The following is a 19,805-nucleotide window of genomic DNA, read 5'->3' as shown; positions in this document are numbered from 1 at the left end:
TCATGCAACAGCACCAAATTTTGTGCCACCTAGGCAGGGTGACTCTTGCTTAAAAACTGCAGGCTCCGATTTGGCTCTGGGAAGAAAACTGGAGGGCTCTGGCAGTACCCTAGAGCCCTTCCCTGCTTCCCAAAACTGGGCAAGCAGTTACTAGACTTCCAGCTTCAGGAAGGCAGTGCCAGGGCTGCAGCAGCCTCCAAGAGCCCTAGCATCGCATTCCAACAGCCACACAAAATGGTTGCACTTTGTAATCTTTCTTAAAATGGCTGCAGTCTATGGGAAGCTTTGCCGCCCCAAGTGGATATTCTCAATTATGCATCTTCCCACCTTTGTGTGGGCAAGCCCTTAATAGGCTTCCGGCTTCAATATGGCAGTGCCAGGCCCTTAGAAGCACCTCAAGCGCCGCCCTCTTCCAACAGCCACACAAAATGGACCCAGTTTTTAATCTTTCCTAAAATGGCGGCCAATTTGGCGCCCCCAAGAGGATCTTCTCAATTTTGCAAGGAGGGCTGAGCGATGTCTTGCTTTTCAACATTGTGATATGTCATCGCAATATATACCAATACAGCACCATGTCCATATCTGAAATATGAACGGAGATATGTAGAACGAACAGAGTTACGTGCCGGCAACTCATATTAGTCAGGGGTCTAAAACGTATTTATTTTTACTTACACTTAAGAAATTATTACAACTGTGATTTCATATTACCAATATTTCTTAAATCTGCACCTTTTCTCTAAAATAAAATCTGTGGAAGAAATCAGCAGCACAGTTGTCAAAGATAAGATGAGAGAATGTTCCCTAACAGAGATGAAGGAGACAGATTGGGGGGGGGGGCAAAGGGAGGAAAGAGGTTTAAACCCCAAATTAAACAACCCCCGTTTATTTTTCCATCAGAGTAGTGGAGGCTGCCATGCACGCCACAGTAACATGCCAGGCTTGGGGGGGGGAGGCAGAAAAGGCTTCCTCCTCTTGCAAGAGCCAACCAAATTTTGTGTCACCTTGGCAGGGTGCCTTTTGCATAAAAACTACAGGCTGCAGTCTGGCTCTGGGAAGGAAACTGCAGGGCTCTGGCAACCTCCTAGAGCCCTTCATTTCTTCTCAAAACTGGACAAGCAGTTACTAGACTTCCAGCTTCAGGAAGGCAGTGCCAGGGCTGCAGCAGCCTCCAAGAGCCCTAGCATCGCATTCCAACAGCCACACAAAATGGATGCACCTTGTAATCTTTCCTAATATGGCTGCGGCCTGTGGGAAGCTAGGATTTGGCGCCCCCAAGTGGATATTCTCAAGTATGCATCTTCTCACCTTTGTGTGGGCAAGCCCTTAATAGGCTTCCGGCTTCAATATGGCGGTGCCAGGCCCTTAGAAGCACCTCAAGCGCCGCCCTCTTCCAACAGCCACACAAAATGGACCCAGTTTTTAATCTTTCCTAAAATGGCGGCCAATTTGGCGCCCCCAAGAGGATCTTCTCAATTTTGCAAGGAGGGCTGAGCGATGTCTTGCTTTTCAACATTGTGATATGTCATCGCAATATATACCAATACAGCACCATGTCTGTGTCTGAAATATGAACGGAGATATGTAGAACGAACAGGGTTACATGCCAGCAACTCATACTACTTAGGGGTCTAAAACTTATTCATTTTAACTTACACTTAAGAAATTGTTACAACTGTGATTTTATATTACCAATAATTTTTAAAATAATACCTTTTAAAAAAAAGCTGTAGAAGAAATCAGCAGCATAGATGTGAAAGGTAAGGTGACAGAAAGTTCCCTAACAGAGATGAGGGAGACGCAGATTGTTTGTGGGGCAACAGGAGGAAAAAGGCTTAAACAGAGCAAGATTTATTTTTATTGTTTTAAACTCAGCATTAAATTACTCCAGTTTATTTTTTTACCAGAGTAGTGGAGGCTGCCATGTGAGCCACAGTAACATGCCAGGCTTTTGGGAGGGGAGGCAGAAAAGGCTGCAGGCACTGCAGGCACTGATCTGGTTCTGGGAAGGAAACTGCAGGGCTCTGGCAGTGCACCTCTCTTCTCCGCAATGCTGCAGAAACAAGTACTAGACTTCCCGTTTTGGGAAGGCGGGGCCACCCTAGCACCACCCTCCCAAAAGCTATACAAAATGAATACACTTTGTAATCTTTCCTAACATGGCACCCTCTGGGAGGCCAATATTTGGTGCCCCCAAGTAGATCTTCTCAAGTATGCATCTTCTCACTTTTGTGTGGGCAAGTCCTTACTAAATTCTGGCTTCAGGAAAGCAGTGCCAGGGCTGCGGCGCCTCCCAAAGCCCTAGTGCCGGCCTCCCACAGCCGCACAAAATAGATGCACTTTGTAATCATTCCAAAAATGGCAGCCTGTGCATGTCCAATATTTTTGGCGCCCCTAATTGGATCTTCTGAATTTTTCATCACCTCACATTTTGGAATGACTGCAATAGCCTAGCACTATGTAAAAACTGACTGAAAATAGTGTAAAGTACCTCCAGAGGAATATATCCTACAACAAAAGCAGGTTCTATACGCAATGTATTGACAGACTGAAATGAGCATCTTACATAAGCATAGGTCAGAACGGAAAAGAGCAGTGCGATGTTTACTTTTGAACAGCATGATATGTCACTAATTAACATCACTATATACCACCAATATAACACCATGTCTGAAATAAGGATGGAACTATGTAGAGGCAAACGGGGTGATCTGTTGGCAACTGCTACTGCATAGGGGTCTAACCTTTATATATAAAAAATTCTTACCTTTAGTATATTGTTACAACTGTTATCTTATACTGCAGATAATCCTAAAATTATCATCTCTTCTCTAAAATTTAACCTGTAAAACTTATTAGTACCATAGGTATCAAAGCTAAGATTCAAGAAGGTTCCCTAACAGCCAGGAAGGAGACACAGAGACACATGCCCCCAAAGAAGGGGAGAAGGGAGGAAAGAGCCTCAAACAACTGAGGTAGGTTAATTTTTTTGAAAATAACCCAAGTTTTGGGAAGTAAATAAATAGAATGCAGAGGAATCCCACCCTCTATTTATCTATTCTCTCCCCACCCCCACTCCACACAAGTGCAAAGCTGCAATCTCATGAGGTTTACTTGGTGTCAGGGGCTCTGGCAGCATCCCAGAGCCCTTTTGCCACCCTTCCAAAGGTAGAGTCTGGGTGCCCTGGGCAGAAAAATTGCCAGGGATACTGCCACAACTCTGGCTCTGGGAAGGAAACTGCAGTGTTCTTGAGCAGCTCCCTCCTCCGCAATGCTGCACAAGCAAGTACTATATTTCCGGCTTTGGGAAGGTGGTGCCAGGGCTCTGGCATTCCAGAGCCCTAGCGCCGCCCTTCCAAAGGCTACACAAAATGGATGCACTTTGTAATCTTTCCTAAAATGGTGATACAACGAGGCTGGGCGATGTCTGCTTTTCAACATTGTGATATGTCACTACCTAAACATTGCGATATACCAATACAACAGCATGTCTGAAATAAGGATAGAACCAGAGCATTTTTTCTAGAATAAAGTGGAGGAACTCACCATGAAACATTTTGTTTGTTTATTGCAGCCCTAGTCGGATTGCCACCTTCCCTGCCCAGTACCTAAAAGTAAGATGTGGTTAATAAATTCAAGCAGACAATGATCTGAATGATCAAGCATTGGGTGTATATCCATTCTAGTCCTCCCAGACAAAAAAAAAATTAATAAAAAAGGTAAGGGAATTCAGCTGTTCCCCAAGTCCCTACTTAAATACCGCCCCCGATGGATCTATGTAAATGTGAACAGGGTCCTGTGCTGGCAACTGCTACTACTGAGGGGACTAAAACTTGTAATGTTTTCTTACCCTTTAAATATTGTTACAACTGTTATTTTATATTACAGTACATGAAAATTGAATATTATCACCATTTCCCTAAAAACAAAAAAAAAATCTGTAGAATGATTTGCAGCATAGATATCAAAGGTAAGATGAGAGAATATTCCCTAACAAACATGAGGGGAGAAGGGAGGAAAGAGGCTTAAACAACTGGGACAAGGAATTGATACAGAACTTAATCAAATCTGAAATTCTCCCACAGAATATATCTGATCATAACCCAGTATATTTAGAGTTAAAGGGTAAAGAGGCTAGAGTACTTAGATGGAGAATGAACGAATCTCTATTTAATGATCAAAAGATAGTGATTAAGGCAAAAGAAACAATTGAAGAGAACTTCAAGTGGAATTTAAATAAAGGGACAGCTTTAGAAACGGTTTGGGACGCAGGGAAAGCCGTCATGAGGGGCTTTCTAATTCAGAAAAACAGCCATCAAAGAAAAGACAAAGAGAAAAAGGAGGAGATTTTAGTACAGTTAATGGAGAATGAAAGACAATTAACTATTAAGCCAGGTGATGAGATTATAAAACAAAATATAAAGTTATTACAAGCCCAATTTTCTATGATAGTAAACCAGGAGATTGAGTGGAAAGTTAAAATGTTGAAACAGAAGAGTTTTGAATCTGCTAATAAAATAGGGAAATATTTGGCCTGGCAACTAAGAGAAAGGAAAAAACAAAATATGATCTGTAGGATAAGGGATGGAGACAAGATAGTGGAAGACCCAAATGAAATAAAAAGGTTGTTTCAGAAATACTATAAGGATTTATATAGAAGAGGTAAGGAGACAGGCTATGATATAGAACGCTATCTGAAAGAACATCATTTACAACAGATATCAACCGAAGAAAAAGAATTACTAAATCAGCTGATTACAGAGGAGGAGGTAAGGAAGGCAATATCAAAGATGAAAATTGGTAAAGCGCCGGGGCCAGATGGTCTGTCAGCTAAATATTATAAAGTATTAAGTGATCAAATAAGCCCAACCCTATGTGAAGTGATGAACAATACTTTAAAAGAACGGAAGACCCCGAACACCTGGAAGGAAGCCTATATTACATTAATTCCTAAAAAAGATGTGGATGTATTAGAGGTGAAAAACTATAGGCCGATTTCATTATTAAATAACGATTATAAACTGTTTGCGGATGTAATGGCAGAAAGATTTAAAAAAGTATTAAATAACAGAATCCATAAAGATCAAACGGGCTTCCTTCCAGGGAGACAATTGAAGGACAACGTAAGAAATGTGATAGATATCATTGAATATTTGGAAACCAGAATAGACAAACAAGCCGCTTTGATTTTCATTGATGCCGAAAAGGCCTTCGATAACGTTTCCTGGTGCTTCCTGACAGAAAATCTAAAAATGATGGGGCTGGGTGAAAGATTTAGAAAAGGTATAGAAGCTATCTATAATGAACAAAAAGCTAAGCTAATAATAAATAACTCGACATCAGAATTTTTTGACATATCTAAAGGGACTAGACAAGGCTGCCCCCTGTCTCCTCTGTTATTTATAACAGTACTTGAAGTACTTACTAAGAGACTGAGAGAGGCAGCGGAAGTGAAAGGGATTAAGGTAGGGACTAAAGAACATAAGATAAAAGCTTTCGCGGATGATATTGTATTAACTCTAGAAGACCCGAAAAATAGTATGAAAGAAGCCTTGCAAAAATTTGAAGTGTTTGGAGCGGTGTCAGGCCTCAAGATTAATAAAAATAAGACTAAAATGTTGACTAAAAATCTAACTAAGGAAGATATTGTAGAACTAGAACAAAAGACAGGAATTATGACAGCAAAGAAAGTGAAATACCTTGGAGTGTGGATATCAGCGAAAAATATTAACCTATATAAGGATAATTATGAAGTCACTTGGAAGAATATTAAGAAAGATATTGAAATCTGGGAGAGATTGAGGTTATCTTTTCTGGGGAGGATAGCGGTTATCAAAATGAACGTTCTCCCCAGAATGTTATTTTTGTTCCAAACCATTCCGGTACTAAAAGGTCTAAAGCAGTGTAAAGAGTGGCAAAGGGCCTTAGCGAGATACATCTGGCAAGGCAAAAGACCACGAATAAAAATGAAAATATTGGTGGACAAAAAAGAAAGAGGGGGATTCTCTCTACCGGATCTAAGTTTATATTATGAAGCGGCGTGTTTATTGTGGCTGAAGGATTGGATAAGATTGGAAAATAGGGACATCTTGGACTTGGAAGGTTTCGATAACAGGTACGGGTGGCACTCGTACCTGTGGTACGAAAAGGTGAAAGTTCATAGAGGCTTTCTAAATCATATTTTTAGGGGACCACTATTCCAAGTATGGGAAAGAAATAAAAATATATTGGAAAGGAAGACACCTTGGTGGATTTCACCAATAGAGGTGTTAACTATAAAAAAAAATAAACATGGAAGGGAAGAATGCCACCTATGAAGAACTAACTTGGAAGACAGATCAAGGGATTAAACTTAGACCATATGAAGAGATCAAAAATTTATTTACAGGGTGGTTACAATACCACCAAGTAAATGACCTGCTAAAAGAGGACAAAAAGAAAGTAGGATTTGAAGATAAAAAATCTAAATTTAATGTAGAAGTTATAGAAGGTAAGAACAAAACAAAAGATGGTATACAAAAGATGGGGAGGTGAAGGAGGCCATGACTAAGTGGGCGATAGACATTGGATATAACATTGATTTTGAGAGGTGGCTGGAACTATGGAACAAGAATATGAGATTTACGGCATGCACGGCACTAAAGGAAAACCTGTGGAAAATGATCTACAGGTGGTATCACACACCAGTGAAATTAGCGAAGATTTATAAATTGAAGGATAAAAGATGCTGGAAATGTAGAGAGGCAGAAGGTGACCTCTACCATATGTGGTGGTCGTGTTGCAAAGTGAGAGGCTTTTGGGAATTGGTTTATAATGAACTTAAAAAAATCTTGAAATATACATTTCCCAAAAAGCCAGAAGCTTTTTTGTTAGGAATGGTCGGTAAAGAAATTAAAAAAGAAGACAAGATCTTGTTTCTATATGCTACAACAGCTGCAAAAATTATGTTAGCACAAAATTGGAAATCAGAAGTAATACCCAATATAAGTGACTGGCAGGTTAAAATGATAAATTATGCGGAGCTTGATAGAATATCAGGAAGATTAAGGGACCAAGACGAACAGAAATTTCATGATAATTGGAAGAAATATTTAATGTATATGGAATCTAAATCTCAGGTGACACTGGCGGGGTTGAAATAACTCTAACAGCGGGAAAGGCCTATGTAAAAGAGTTAAAAAGTATGCGATTATATAATTTATTCGATACTTACCAAAGGAGAGGAGGGAAGTCCAAGGCTTGGTTGAGACTAACTCAGTTATGTATTTTATTTATGATTGGTGAAGTGGATATAATTTGTATAAGGTATGTGGTGGATTTTTTGTTTATGTTTTTTCTGTATATATGTGCAAATATGAATAAAAATTCAATGTAAAAAAATAATAATAAACAACTGGGACAAGTTTTTTTTTTTTTTTTACATAACCCCAGTTTAGGGAAGTAAATAAATAGAGGAATTCCACTCTACATTTATTTACCTCCCCCCCACTGCAATCTCATAAGGTTTAGTGGGATAGTGGCAGCACCCCAGAACCCTTGTGCCACCCTTCCAAAGGCAGACAATATGGATCTTCTCAATTTTGTGCCACCTTGGCTGAGCGACCTGAGCAGCGCTCTGGTTCTGCGTAGGGAAGTCCAAGGCTCTGGCAGTGTCCTAGAGCCCTTCTGTCCTGCCCAAACCTGGGCAAGCAAGTACCTAGCACCGCCCTCCATGGATGCACTTTGAAATCTTTCCTAAAAAGGGTGCCTCTGGAAGGCCAATATTTGGCACCCCCAAGTGGATCTTCTGAATTTTGGAACACCTCAGATTTTTGGCTGACTGAAATAGCATAGCACTATGTATAAAGCAGAACTGGAATGATGGACTGGAAACAGTTAAGAACCTCTGGAGGAACATACCTAAAACAAAAGCAAGTCCTGCATGTAATATATTATGTCACAAATGAGGTACAGATACTTGAAAAGGCAGGAAGATTGACAGACTGAAACGAGCATCCTACATAAACATAGGTGATAAAGGAAATGTACTCCATCCAGGGATGGGAGATGTCTGCTTTTCAACATTGTGATATTTCATCAGCTAAACATCATGCTATACCGCTATAACAGCAAGTCTGAAATAGGCACGGAGCTATGTAGAGGCGAATGGACACATAATTCTTAAATTAGCAGCTTTTATCTAAAATAAAAGCTGTAGAACTAATGAATAGCATAAATATCAAAGGTAAGGTGATGGAACGTTCCCTAAAAGAGAGGAGTGGGCACAGAAACACACACACAGGAGGGGAGAAGAGAGGAAAGAGGCTTAGAAAACAAGACAAGTTTATTTATTTTTAACTCTGTAAATAACACCAGTTTACTTTTTTCATTGGAATAGTGGTGGCTGCCAAGCAAGTCTCAGCAACATGGGAGAGGGGGAGGTGAGGCAGAAAGGGCTTCCTGCTGTTGCATGGGCTTAAGCAGAACTCTGGTGTCAGGAGGTGTTGGGGAAGTAAATAAATAGAGAGCAGAAGAAACCTACTCTCCCTTTATTTACTGCCGCCACACAAATACACCTGATTAAAGCCTTGATCGCATAAGGTTTATCCTCCCCAAGAAGGATAAAATGTGCAAACTTTGGTAACCTTTTGAAGCTAATATTTGGAGCCTCCAAGTGGATCTTCTGAATTTTGCAGCCCCTCAGATTTTTTTGATTACTGAAATAGCATAGTACTATGTAAAAAGAAGAACAGGAATAATGGACTGGAAGAAGCATTAACTACCTCAGGAGGAATATACAATAAAAATAGGTCCTACCTTTTTACCATTTTTTTTAAAAAAAATATTTTCCAAATTATTATAAATCAAACCAAATTAATTTAATTTACTACAATTTCTTAAAATCAGGTTTCCCACTCCTGTTCCAAACATATGGTCGTCATCATTTCCTCACATAGTCACACCATTTCTTGTTTAGAGTCCAGTTCATATGTGCACATGGTATCCCAGGCAGCCAAGGAGACACAGGTACAGGAGTGTTGAATATTCATTAATTCCCCATTCCACTTAGAATAGGGAGTTCTGTTCATCAGAATCCCCCTTACACTTGAGCAATATTGTGCAGACTGCTCCATGCATGGAAACTTAACACCCCACAATCTAATATCCTAGCATCCCAGTGCAGAATAGGAACTGCTCAGAGTTCTTGAAAACAGGAAGATTCAACAGAATGATTATGATGATGCAAAATAATTTATTGCCATCTCTATGACAACCATGGAACTTGTGAGGAAGGAGACTATTATGATGCCATCATGTAAGATGGAAGTGTAGAATAAGAACTACTCAGGGAGGAAGGGGGTAGAAAGAGAAATAAATTCACTCTTCCTGGTGGTACCCGACTGTTATCACGGGCTCCCTTTACACAGCAGTTGGTCATATTCCCTATAACTGTAGGGGCAAAACCTACATTTTTGAAAAGGATAAATTGGAAGGGGAAAAAATCCTATCCTCCCAGCCTATTTAAACTAGGCTAAAACTCTTCTTTCAACACTCAGTTTTCTACACTGGGGCTTTGTTTTTAATATTGAAGTGTATTCTGTCCCATGAGCCCCAACTACCATCCAAAATGGTAGAGCCTAGAGTTTACCACCTCATCAGTTGTTGTAGGAACTAGGCCTAGAAGCCTTCAAAAGGCCAACTCAGAAGAACATTTTTGATGCCTCAATTGCGGAGCCCAACTCAAAGTACAGGCTGTTCTCTTGAAAGCTGTAAATGAAATGTGGACAACCATTGGCCCTAGGGTCCACACACAGTCTCATTTTATGCATCCCACATGTCTCCTGAATTTACCGGTAATCCCTTTTCTTGTATCCTAACAGAGCTTTTCTTTTCATTATTCACCCCAGCTTTGTTAAATGTCTCCCCATCTTAATATATAGTTTCAGAATGATTGGAAGGATAAAAATAAATTTCGTGTGTGTGTGTGTGTGTGTGTGTATTTCTTGCTAGCACAGCATACGGGGGGAGGGGAGTAAGGTGTAATGTCCCCCCCAAAGTCTGAGAACAAATTCATAGGTTCTACCAGCAGTGTGGAGAACTGGAGTCTATGATATATGAAACCAGAGAGACAAAATTGTCCTGAGTTATCTAATCCAGAATAAAAAACTGCCCTGTTTCAATTTTCACTGAGGCTACCTCAAATTAGTTTTCAGTCCTGTGTAGATGAACTGCAAAGGTGAGGAGCCCCAGCCTCACCATCTCTCACTGGAGAAGGGTGGATGGGAAATGTGCATAAAGATGAATGTATTAGTGAAAATAACACAGAAACATTAGGAAAAAATGCTTGCAAAAATGTTTACACTAGTCAAAACTGCAGAGAAATATGTGTTTTAATACAAGAAATTGACACCACAGTGCTGTAGAATTTTTGTGAGGGGTTTTAAAAGTTTGCAAACTGCTTCATAAATATGGAGAACTTGATTAAAGATTGGAAAAATGAGAAACTGAAATGACCAAAATTGACAAGAGCCTTCCATTCCTGGTTGACACAAACCGGGAATCTGCTTGAAAGTAGAACAAATGCCTCTTCCATCCCCCTGCACTCCTGGGCTTCTCTTTTCTGTCTTGTTTTGCTGTGTGTGCATTTTCAAAATAACCCATCCCAAAGCTCCTATTTCCATCACTGATTGTTTGGCTGAGGCTAGTCTGTGCAAACATTGCACAAGCCTTCCTCCGCCCTTCAGCTCCTTTGGCAGAGCCCCCAGCTGCAGCAGAAAAATACCCTTTCCCCTGAAATTCCCCACCTCACTTGTTTAAACTCTCTGCCGTTTGTTGATTCTGCTCCATGACACGAAAAGGCCAAAAGGAAGCCCAGAGTTTCTCACTTGCTCCGAGGTGTACATTGTAGATCCTGCTGGTATCATCATGACCCTAAATACCTGGGTGGTATTTTGTGCAGTGTTCCCCTTGGGAGTTTGCTGGCTGTCAAGAACCCAACGGGTAAGTTTGACCTCTAGAAAAACAGGACTGCAAGGGAAAGAGTTCGTTTCCTCCTGCAAAAGAAATTCTTGATGGAGTTGATCCAGCTCTTTAAATAAAACTGTGGGGTAGTTCAGTGGTAAACCTCCATTAATTTGCCCTCCTCAGCTTTGAGCCTGCTCCCTGCTCCCGCACCTCTATGAATGGCACCATCTAGTCAGCAGTTTTTGTGTGGCTAGTTTCATGCATGGAAAGAAGCACTCAGTCAGATACTAGGTTGAAAAAATATATAAGCCCAGATCATTGCAGTGGGTGAAGGGGGAATGTATTGCTGTAGTGTTGTCTCTGAACAAGACACTTAAAATTTATTTATTATGGCACTTGGACCTCTTTAACAACAGACTTGTCAGAGCAGCTTACAAAGATAAACACTAAGATGGCCCCAGCCCTCAAGTATCACAATCTAAAAACACACACAGCACACAAGGAAAAAACAAGAGGGTGGGAGGAGTAGAAAGTTCAAGCACAAGTCCTTTCAACTGCAGTTTTTATTTACAGCCAATGTCAGCAGAGGTTCTGGCACGCTCTCCAATACTCCTCAGATGAAAATAGGGACATTTCTCCCCACCTCCCAAGTGACCCTCCTCAAATCCCCATTCCACCCCCCCACCCCCCAGCATTTCCTATCAGAAGAAGGGTGGGTGCCATCACCACTTCACCAATGGGACACAGCACACACGCCTTCCACCTTCCTGGAAAAAAACACCTTAATCTTTATTTGATTTTATTCTTTGGTAGATTTACAAAAAGAAAAATACACCAAAAATATAAAAGATTTGCAAGGGATTATGGGGGGGGGGGTTTAAATAAACCTTTTACAAGCAACACAAGCTTACTTAGAATGTTAGGGGTGCCTTTTGGGGTAAAGGCTCCTGACACTTGGCTCCTTTTAGAGCTGGGCTATTTTTTTTGTTAAGGGTCCTGGCTATTTAGTTTCTATGTCAACACGGTACCTGTATTTGACCTCTTTAGTTACACAAAGGCCTGTTCACAAAGGTAGCCGTTAAGGAGACAACTGTCAGATAATATAGGGACATGCCAGACCAGTCCCTATCCTCTTGACAACTATGGGTTCCCAAGTCCTGCTTTAAAATCACAATCAATGACACACAAACTAGCCATCTCTTAAGCAGCACACACACATCTTTCATTCCAAATATGTGACTACACTTTCTTGCTTTTAAAAATGGCCCTCAAATACACCCAACTTAGGAGGGTGGGTAGGGATTGTGTTATGTACTGAGTTGAATAGGATCCAAACGGCAGCAGTCTGATTGGTCCTAGAACAATAGGATCCAAATTGCAGCAGTCTGATTGGTCCTAGAACAATAGGATTCAGAATGCAGCAGTCTGATTGGTCCTGGAACAATGCAGCAGGAACCACCCAATCATGCTCCAGATATAAGTGAATCCACAACCTGATTGGCTTACAGTAGAATTCCAGAATTAGCCAATCATGTGCAGCCCATTGTGTAAATAATGTATATAAAGCAGATACTTTGAGGGGACTTTCATTCATTCCTCCTCACCACTATGAGCTGAATAAAGAGCATGAAAGCACTTTGCGACTCTGAGTATATTTCAGATTGGGACCCTCCGTATTGCAGTTTCATCAGGCAGGCTGTCATCTGAAGAAGGCCCCTCTGGTTTACCCCTCATGGTACCCAGGTTCCCTGTCTGCATTGGAGGGGCTGCTCTATCATCCAACTCCACTTCTTCAAAGGGCATCCCATCAAGCCAAGAGTCAGGTCCACACATTCATAGTTTCTGACTCTCTCCCTGCCCTCTCGCCCCTTGCAGACGTTTCTGGATTCTTTGGAAACTCATGACACTTCCTCATATTTTGGCACCAATTCAATTTTTGAAGGTAAGAAGTTAACTACTACCCTGCTTTTGATTTAGCAAGCCCAGTCTGGGTTCAAATAGGTTGTCTGCTCTGCAATTGCAGGGGGGAAGCCTTCTATTGGCTACCAACTTTGTAACCTGGGTTTGGAGGGAAGAGGGGACGCTGAGTGTGTGTGTGTGCGCGTGTGTGTGTATGATTATTAAAATTTGTATACCACCCTATACACACGGGTCTCAGGACAGTTCACAGGATAAAATCACAACAAAATACACAATCAAAATGAAACAAAAACCAAATAGCACCCCCCCTCACACACACACACATTGTAAAAGAGCATTTGAATGTCAGTCAGCCAAAGACCTGGTTAAAGAATCACTGCACTTGTTTGAATTCTTCATCAATATCTATTGCTTTTATTAATGCCAGGTGTTTCCACTCCCAATTTCCACAGTGCCAGAGTTCAAAGTGGTATACCTGACTTGCTCCTGTGAAGAGGGCCATGCTGGACGGACATCTTGCAAAACCCAACTTTGCTCATTCAGAGCCTCAGGGGAAGTCTTTGCCTTCAAATTCCCTGATGACCAAGCCCTCTTTTCCACTTCCTTCGTGAGCAACCGAAGGCTGAGCTCATCCAACAGTTTGCTACGCCGTTTCTGGGGCAACTGTTTTGCTGGGGGACAGGTCCTCAGTCCTCCAGGTGCAGAAGGCCGAATGACATATTGTGAAGGGCAGCTGGTGAGTTTAGTCTCAGAATGTTTTAGAAAGCAAAGATCCCCCACGAGGCAGGCAAATGTCACATTTCTGAAAGTATCTAAATACATCAGCTTGAGCTCCAAGATTGGCAGTGGAGGCCCTGTTGGTGATGTTGCCTTTGGGGGTTACCAAGTTGGTGCTGACCTGGGACAGGGCCTTCTCGGTGGTGGTTCTCCATTTGTGAAATGCATCTGGCTGATAGATACTGTTTCTGGCAACTTTGAAATTATTAACTGTGAGGATATGTGATTGTTTCTATATATTTTACAATGTTTTTTTAATGTCGTTAATTGAGATGTATTACTTTTTGGGGTGGGTTTTTGGTTTGCCAGCCTGGACTTCTTTGACAGCTAGGGAAGAATATAATTTTAATTTAATAATCATATCACATAGTTAAACTATGGAACTCATTCCCAGAGTAGGCAGTGATGGCTACCAATTTGGATGGTTTAAAAGAGGACTGGAGAAACTCACGGAGGATAAGGCTTTCAGTGGCTCTGCCTCCACAGCTGAGGCAACAGTACTTCCGAATACCAGTTGCTAGAGTCTGCCCTAAGGGAGAGTGTTTCCTGCAGGCCACTGTGAGAGGCGGATGCTGGACTAGATGGGCCTTTGGCCTGGTCAAGGAGATTCTTCTTACTTTCTTATGTTTTTACCTCCCCGTAGCAAGGATTTGTCATTGTCCATGGTGCTAAAATTCACATTAAGCCAGTTAGAAGACAAGACCAAGGGCTGCTGATGGGCCCACTCCTTCCCAAACCTCACATCATCTTAAGGACCCAACAGAACAACAAAACAACACAGACAGGTAGGCATTTTTGTCAGAGCCTTGTCAAGAACCAGGGGGTCTGGTCTGCGTGTCAGTCTATGTTGTTCAGAGTAGGAATGGGGAAGAAATTCAGTACAGTAAAGGTGAACCTACCTGTCCTCTGAAACAATATGCAAGTCAAAATGCAGGCACCCCCTGAAATTCGCAATGCAGGTCTCCAGCCAAGTAACACTTTTAAAATCACATATAGTATGTATGAAATACGTTAGCGATAATGACATCCATAGATCTGAAGGCAGCCCTGTTTAGGGAAGCTTTTAATATTTGATGAATTATTGTATTTTAATATTTTGCTGAAAGCCTCCCAGAGTGGCAGGGGAAACCCAGCCAGATGGGCGGGAGTATAAATAATAAATTATTATTATTATTATTATTATTATTATTATTATTATTATTATTATTAACTGGATTATATCAGAGAAAACTGTGTAAACAATGTGTATATTAGGAGAACAAAGGAAGCAGCCTCATATCGGCTCTGAGCACTGGTCCAAATAGCTCAGTACTATTTACTGGCTGGCAGAAGCTCTCGAGGGGTTCAGTCTGTGTGCTATTGCAGGGCGGAGGTTCCCGTCCCGATACCGCAGAGGGGCTGAAGGGGACGTGAAACACTTGGAGCTTTTGGTTGTGGTGGGCCCAGATGTCTTTCACTTCCACAAAGAAGATACCGAGAGGTACATCCTCACCAACGTGAACATTGTGAGTTGCTCTCTGGCTGTATGCAGGTGGTTTTTTTTCCTCTCTCTCCCTTCTTTTCCTGTGGCAGTTTGTATCTTTTATGTGATGCTACACTAAAATTTTTTAAAAGGTCCTGCTGGATCAGGCGAAAAGCTTATCTAAGAGCAGGATTCTCAGATCCCAAGGGCCAGCCTGATGCCCTAACAAGAAGTTTGCAAGCAGGGCATGAACACACTAGTAGCTAGAGCACAAAAAATAGGAGTAACGCAATGATATCTATACATCAATAACATCTAGCAAACTCTGCCAACATCCTGATAGCGCTGGAGGTTTGCTTCCTCCCCTCCACCCACAGTAAAACCCCTGCTTCATCAGACCAAACATTTGTTTTATTTTAGCACTCTGTTTCACTTCCATGGGACGCGGGTGGCGCTGTGGGTTAAAGCCTCAGCGCCTAGGACTTGCCGATCGAAAGGTCGGCGGTTCGAATCCCCGCGGCGGGGTGCGCTCCTGTCGCTCAGTCCCAGCGCCTGCCAACCTAGCAGTTCGAAAGCACCCTCGGGTGCAAGTAGATAAATAGGGACCACTTACTAGCGGGAAGGTAAACGGCGTTCCGTGTGCTGCGCTGGCTCGCCAGATGCAGCTTTGTCACGCTGGCCACGTGACCCGGAAGTGTCTCTGGACAGCGCTGGCCCCTCTTGAGTGAGATGGGCGCACAACCCTAGAGTCTGTCAAGACTGGCCCGTATGGGCAGGGGTACCTTTACCTTTACCTTTTTTTCACTTCCATTGTTGGCCAGCCATGGGCTTCCAAAAAGCCAAGCCTCCTCCTTTGCTCTTCCTCCTTTCCCCCCAGCAACTGGAATCCAGAGATAGTTTGCCCCTGGATCTGGAGGTTCCATTCAGTTAAGCGTTTGTTATGTATTAGGTTTAACACATTTTATGTTACAAGGCACGTTCTAACCAATCATATAAGCGCTGGTAGACAAACGTTCTAATGGCAAGTAAGCACATGCCCTTTCAACTGTCAACTGTCAACGGTCAACGGTCAATGGTCAGTTCATGCTTGGCATTATTATCGTCCAGTCAGTTTGGTTCTTGTGTTCCTATGAGTGAACTGTTGTCACTGACAAATGTTGAATAAACATAGTTGAGGAACTTGTACTGCCTTGGGCTTCTGACTTTTTCCGAGCATGTAACAGCGTTTCTGAGACTGTTTTAGCTCTCACATTTATTGCAACAGAGAATGCAAAAAAACAGTGTTTAAAAGGTGGCCCTTTCCTTCCAAAGCTTCACAGAACAAGTTGAAATGGCTTGTGTTCTGCACTGTGATTCATCTACAGCTGTTGATATGCTCATAGCTTTGTCTTAAACCAGGGACTTGTAGCCCTCCATGTAAAGTTAGATTAAAACTTCCATCTGTGATGGTTGGCTATGCTGGGGCTGATGGGAGCTGTAGTCCTACAATATCTAAGAGAGCCACATGTTCCCCACCCTTGCCTTAAGCTTTCTTTCTTTTTCTCAACAGGGAGCAGAGCTTCTTCGAGATGCGTCACTGGGAGCACAGTTCAGGGTTCACCTAGTCCAAATGATTGTCCTCACTGAACCTGAGGTATAAATAAATGAAGACCGTGTTGGCTCTAGGCATGGGCGATGTATCGATTAATCACCCGAAAATGGTTTTGAAACCTGCATCACAGTGACAAATTCACGAGTTTAGGCAAGGCAATATACTGTGAAAGCCAGCAGGTGTCACCAGTGTTTCATGCATGGCCTCCTCAGTCCTCAGCTCTCCTCAGAGAGCCATGCAAGGCCACCTGAGGCCTCCTCCCTCCCTCCCTCCACTGCCCAGCCATCCCCATAGATACAGGAGTGGTCACTCACTCGCTCGCCCACCTGCGCGCTTGCCTGCCAGCGCCATCCCTTCTCCAGCCAAACAAGTGGGCTGCCTCCTCCTTTCTGCCTCACACTTGGCGCTGGGAAGCGGAGGCATGGCCGAGTCCTTTGAGCCCCTGAGGAGGCAGCACGCAGGGAGCAGCGGCAAGAGCAGTGCTAGCTCCTCTTCCTCACCTCCAGGCCTAGGCCTTCATGGTGGTTTGGTGGTAGCGGCGGTGCCCATTTCCCCTCAAGCGGCTGCCCGAAAGATGGAGGTTGTGGGACTGGTTGTAGCGCTGGCACCATGAGGCGCAGCATGAAGCAGTGAGGAAGACTAGAAGGGAACCAATGCGTCTGCTTGGGGGCAATGAGAGGTGCTGAGGTGAGGTGATACTGTCGGTATATGCTGTCCTGCCAGTGCAGATAGAAACTACAATGTGGTACAAAGGAGGAATGGCTGTGGAGGGCTGGCTGACTACTGTACTGAGATAGTTCAAACCACTTTGAAGTCCTCCTTCCTCTTCATTTTCAGACATCATTATATATATATCACTATATCACAATGTGGAACGCTCTGCCTCATGAGACCAGGGCCCTGCAGGATCTGATTTCTTTCTGCAGGGCCTGTAAGACAGAGTTGTTTTGCCTGGCCTTTGGCTTGGCGCCAATTTGATTCCCTCCCTCTCTTTTTTCTTTTCCTTCTCCTCCTGCGAGGAGGCTACATTTTAATATTTTAATGTTTCAATATTTTAATGTTGTATTTTAATTTTGTTTTTAAGTTGTAATCATTCAACTTGTTTTTATTATTGCTTGTAAGCCGCTCTGAGCCCGGCCTTGGCTGGGGAGGGCGGGGTATAAATAAAAATTATTATTATTAATGTTTGGCTGGTGATACATCACAATGTTGAAAAGCAGGTATCACCCAGCCCTAGTCAGCTCCAGGTTTTAGTTGACCCTGACGCATGACACCCTCCGTAGGGACCTCTCGCACAGTGAGTCCGTCTCCTAAATGCATCAGGTTCTAGGGACTTTTATCAGTAGCGCGCCCTACTGGGAACCTCCTGGCCTATTAAGCTCATATGGATCTGTGTACACTCAGATCCAGAACCCTCGTCACGCAGGAACAAACTAGCACTTACATTACAATATTAAAGTGGGCCGTGGGCCAAGATAGGATCAATAACTCGTGAATGGTAAATGAAATGAATCCAACTCACGAATGACGTCCCTAATTGGGTGGTTGTTGGCCATTGGGATGGGTAGGGGGAGGCAAGGAGCCCAAACAGTAGATGGAGCCCCAGTCCATGACAAGCAGAGCCATAGCCGTTGAGAACCAGAGACAACTAATTCTCATTTGTGCCCATCCTCCTCCCTGCTGAGTTTTACAAGGGCACCCCTGAGAATAAAGTGGCCTCAGTGAACACCCTCTCTCTAGGAAGGCATCAACATCTCTACCAACATCACTTCCTCAATCATCAGCATTTGCAAATGGGCTGGGAAAGTCAACCCTGAGAATGATTCGGATCCTCACCATGCAGATCTAGTTCTGTACGTGACCAGGTAAATTAAGCTCTCTCTCCTTTCTTTGAGTGATGTGTAATGGAAGGTGGACCATAGGCCCAGTGTGTTCCAAGTTTTGCTTGCCTGAACCTCTCCCGTGAGCACATGGTCCCTACATGGATGGTGTGAGAGCACCCAGTGCTGGAACTTAGCAGTTCAGTAGGTCTTACAATGCCCATGGGACTGCAAAGCAGCTCTTGATAGCCTTGTCCAGGGACAGAAAAAACTGTGGCCCTCCAGACTCTTAAGTCCCATCAGCCCCAGCCAATACAGCTAGTGGAAAGGGGATAATGGGAATCGTAGTCCAACAGCATGGGGAGAGCCACTGGTTTCCTATCTCTCCATCTGCCTGGGCTCCTCGAGACAACATATTTACTGAGCAATTGCCCTGATCTGCTTGCACAAAACTTACACAGAGGTTAGACAATGCCTGTCTTTATTGAACATCCATCTTGATTTGCTTGCAGGAAGTTTATATGTCTTTCCATTAGTCATTTCTTAACGCTGCACTTTTCAATGCATCCCCCCCCCCCCACTTTCCTAACTTCAAAAAAGTCAAACTTTGTTTAAAAGTAGATTTGTTACGCTAGGGCAACAGAGTTCTTTAATCCCACTTTGATTGTGCACACCTAAATTTTCCAGTATGCACTTGCACTCCCACAAAACACATTCTGGAGGAGCTTCCCCCCCATTGTTCTAGTGTTCTTCCTCTTTACCTGTTTTGCTTTAGATTTGACCTGGAATTACCTGATGGAAACAAGCAAGTGCGTGGTGTCACTCAGCTGGGCGGGGCCTGTTCCAGTTCATGGAGCTGCATCATCACCGAGGACACTGGATTTGGTCTGGGAGTTACCATTGCCCACGAGATCGGTCACAGGTCAGTGGGCAAGGAATTAATCTCACCATTGTTATTTATTGAACTTGTATACAACCCTTCATCCGAAGATCACAGGGCAGTTCACAACATTAAAAATACCAAATGAAAACACAAAATGCATGATCAAAAACAAATCAATAACCCCCCCTTTCATAAATGCATTGAAAAGGCCATAGAATGTTTAATCAGCCAAAGGCCTGGTTTTAGAGAAATGTTTTTGCCCGGTGCCTAAAGATATGTAATGAAGGCTGGAAGTCCTCTTGTGTTTTGAGGGAACATACAGAGCTAAGGGCAAATCCCCGGCATACATTTAAAGCGCATCCAAAACACATTTAAAACACATGACTTTGCTCAAAGAATCTTGGGAGC

At 42.8% G+C, this 19,805-nt stretch overlaps 1 protein-coding gene across 11 annotated transcripts in view; it reads left to right on the top strand.

Annotated features, from left to right (window-relative positions):
- Nucleotides 1-10,796: 10,796 nt before the first annotated feature.
- Nucleotides 10,797-19,805, top strand: part of ADAMTS13 (ADAM metallopeptidase with thrombospondin type 1 motif 13) — a 36,548-nt gene continuing 27,539 nt past the window's right edge. For 5 of the 11 annotated variants that reach the window (XR_013391455.1, XR_013391456.1, XM_028715206.2 and 2 more), the window contains exons 1-8: nt 10,797-10,980; nt 12,820-12,886; nt 13,317-13,600; nt 14,285-14,426; nt 15,007-15,146; nt 16,653-16,736; nt 18,435-18,559; nt 19,290-19,436. Coding sequence is in view for 9 of the 11 variants with exons in the window: in XM_028715206.2 (XP_028571039.2) it covers nt 10,906-10,980; nt 12,820-12,886; nt 13,317-13,600; nt 14,285-14,426; nt 15,007-15,146; nt 16,653-16,736; nt 18,435-18,559; nt 19,290-19,436 (1,064 nt within the window). In the remaining 2 variants the exon portion in view is untranslated. The other 6 variants (XM_077922780.1, XM_028715202.2, XM_028715203.2 and 3 more) reach the window with 6 other exon arrangements.

This window comes from Podarcis muralis, chromosome Z, assembly GCF_964188315.1.
Source record: "Podarcis muralis chromosome Z, rPodMur119.hap1.1, whole genome shotgun sequence".
Classification (NCBI taxonomy): Eukaryota; Metazoa; Chordata; class Lepidosauria; order Squamata; family Lacertidae; genus Podarcis; species Podarcis muralis.
Note: the sequence above shows the minus strand (reverse complement) of the source record. Positions and strands in the feature narration are given on the sequence as shown.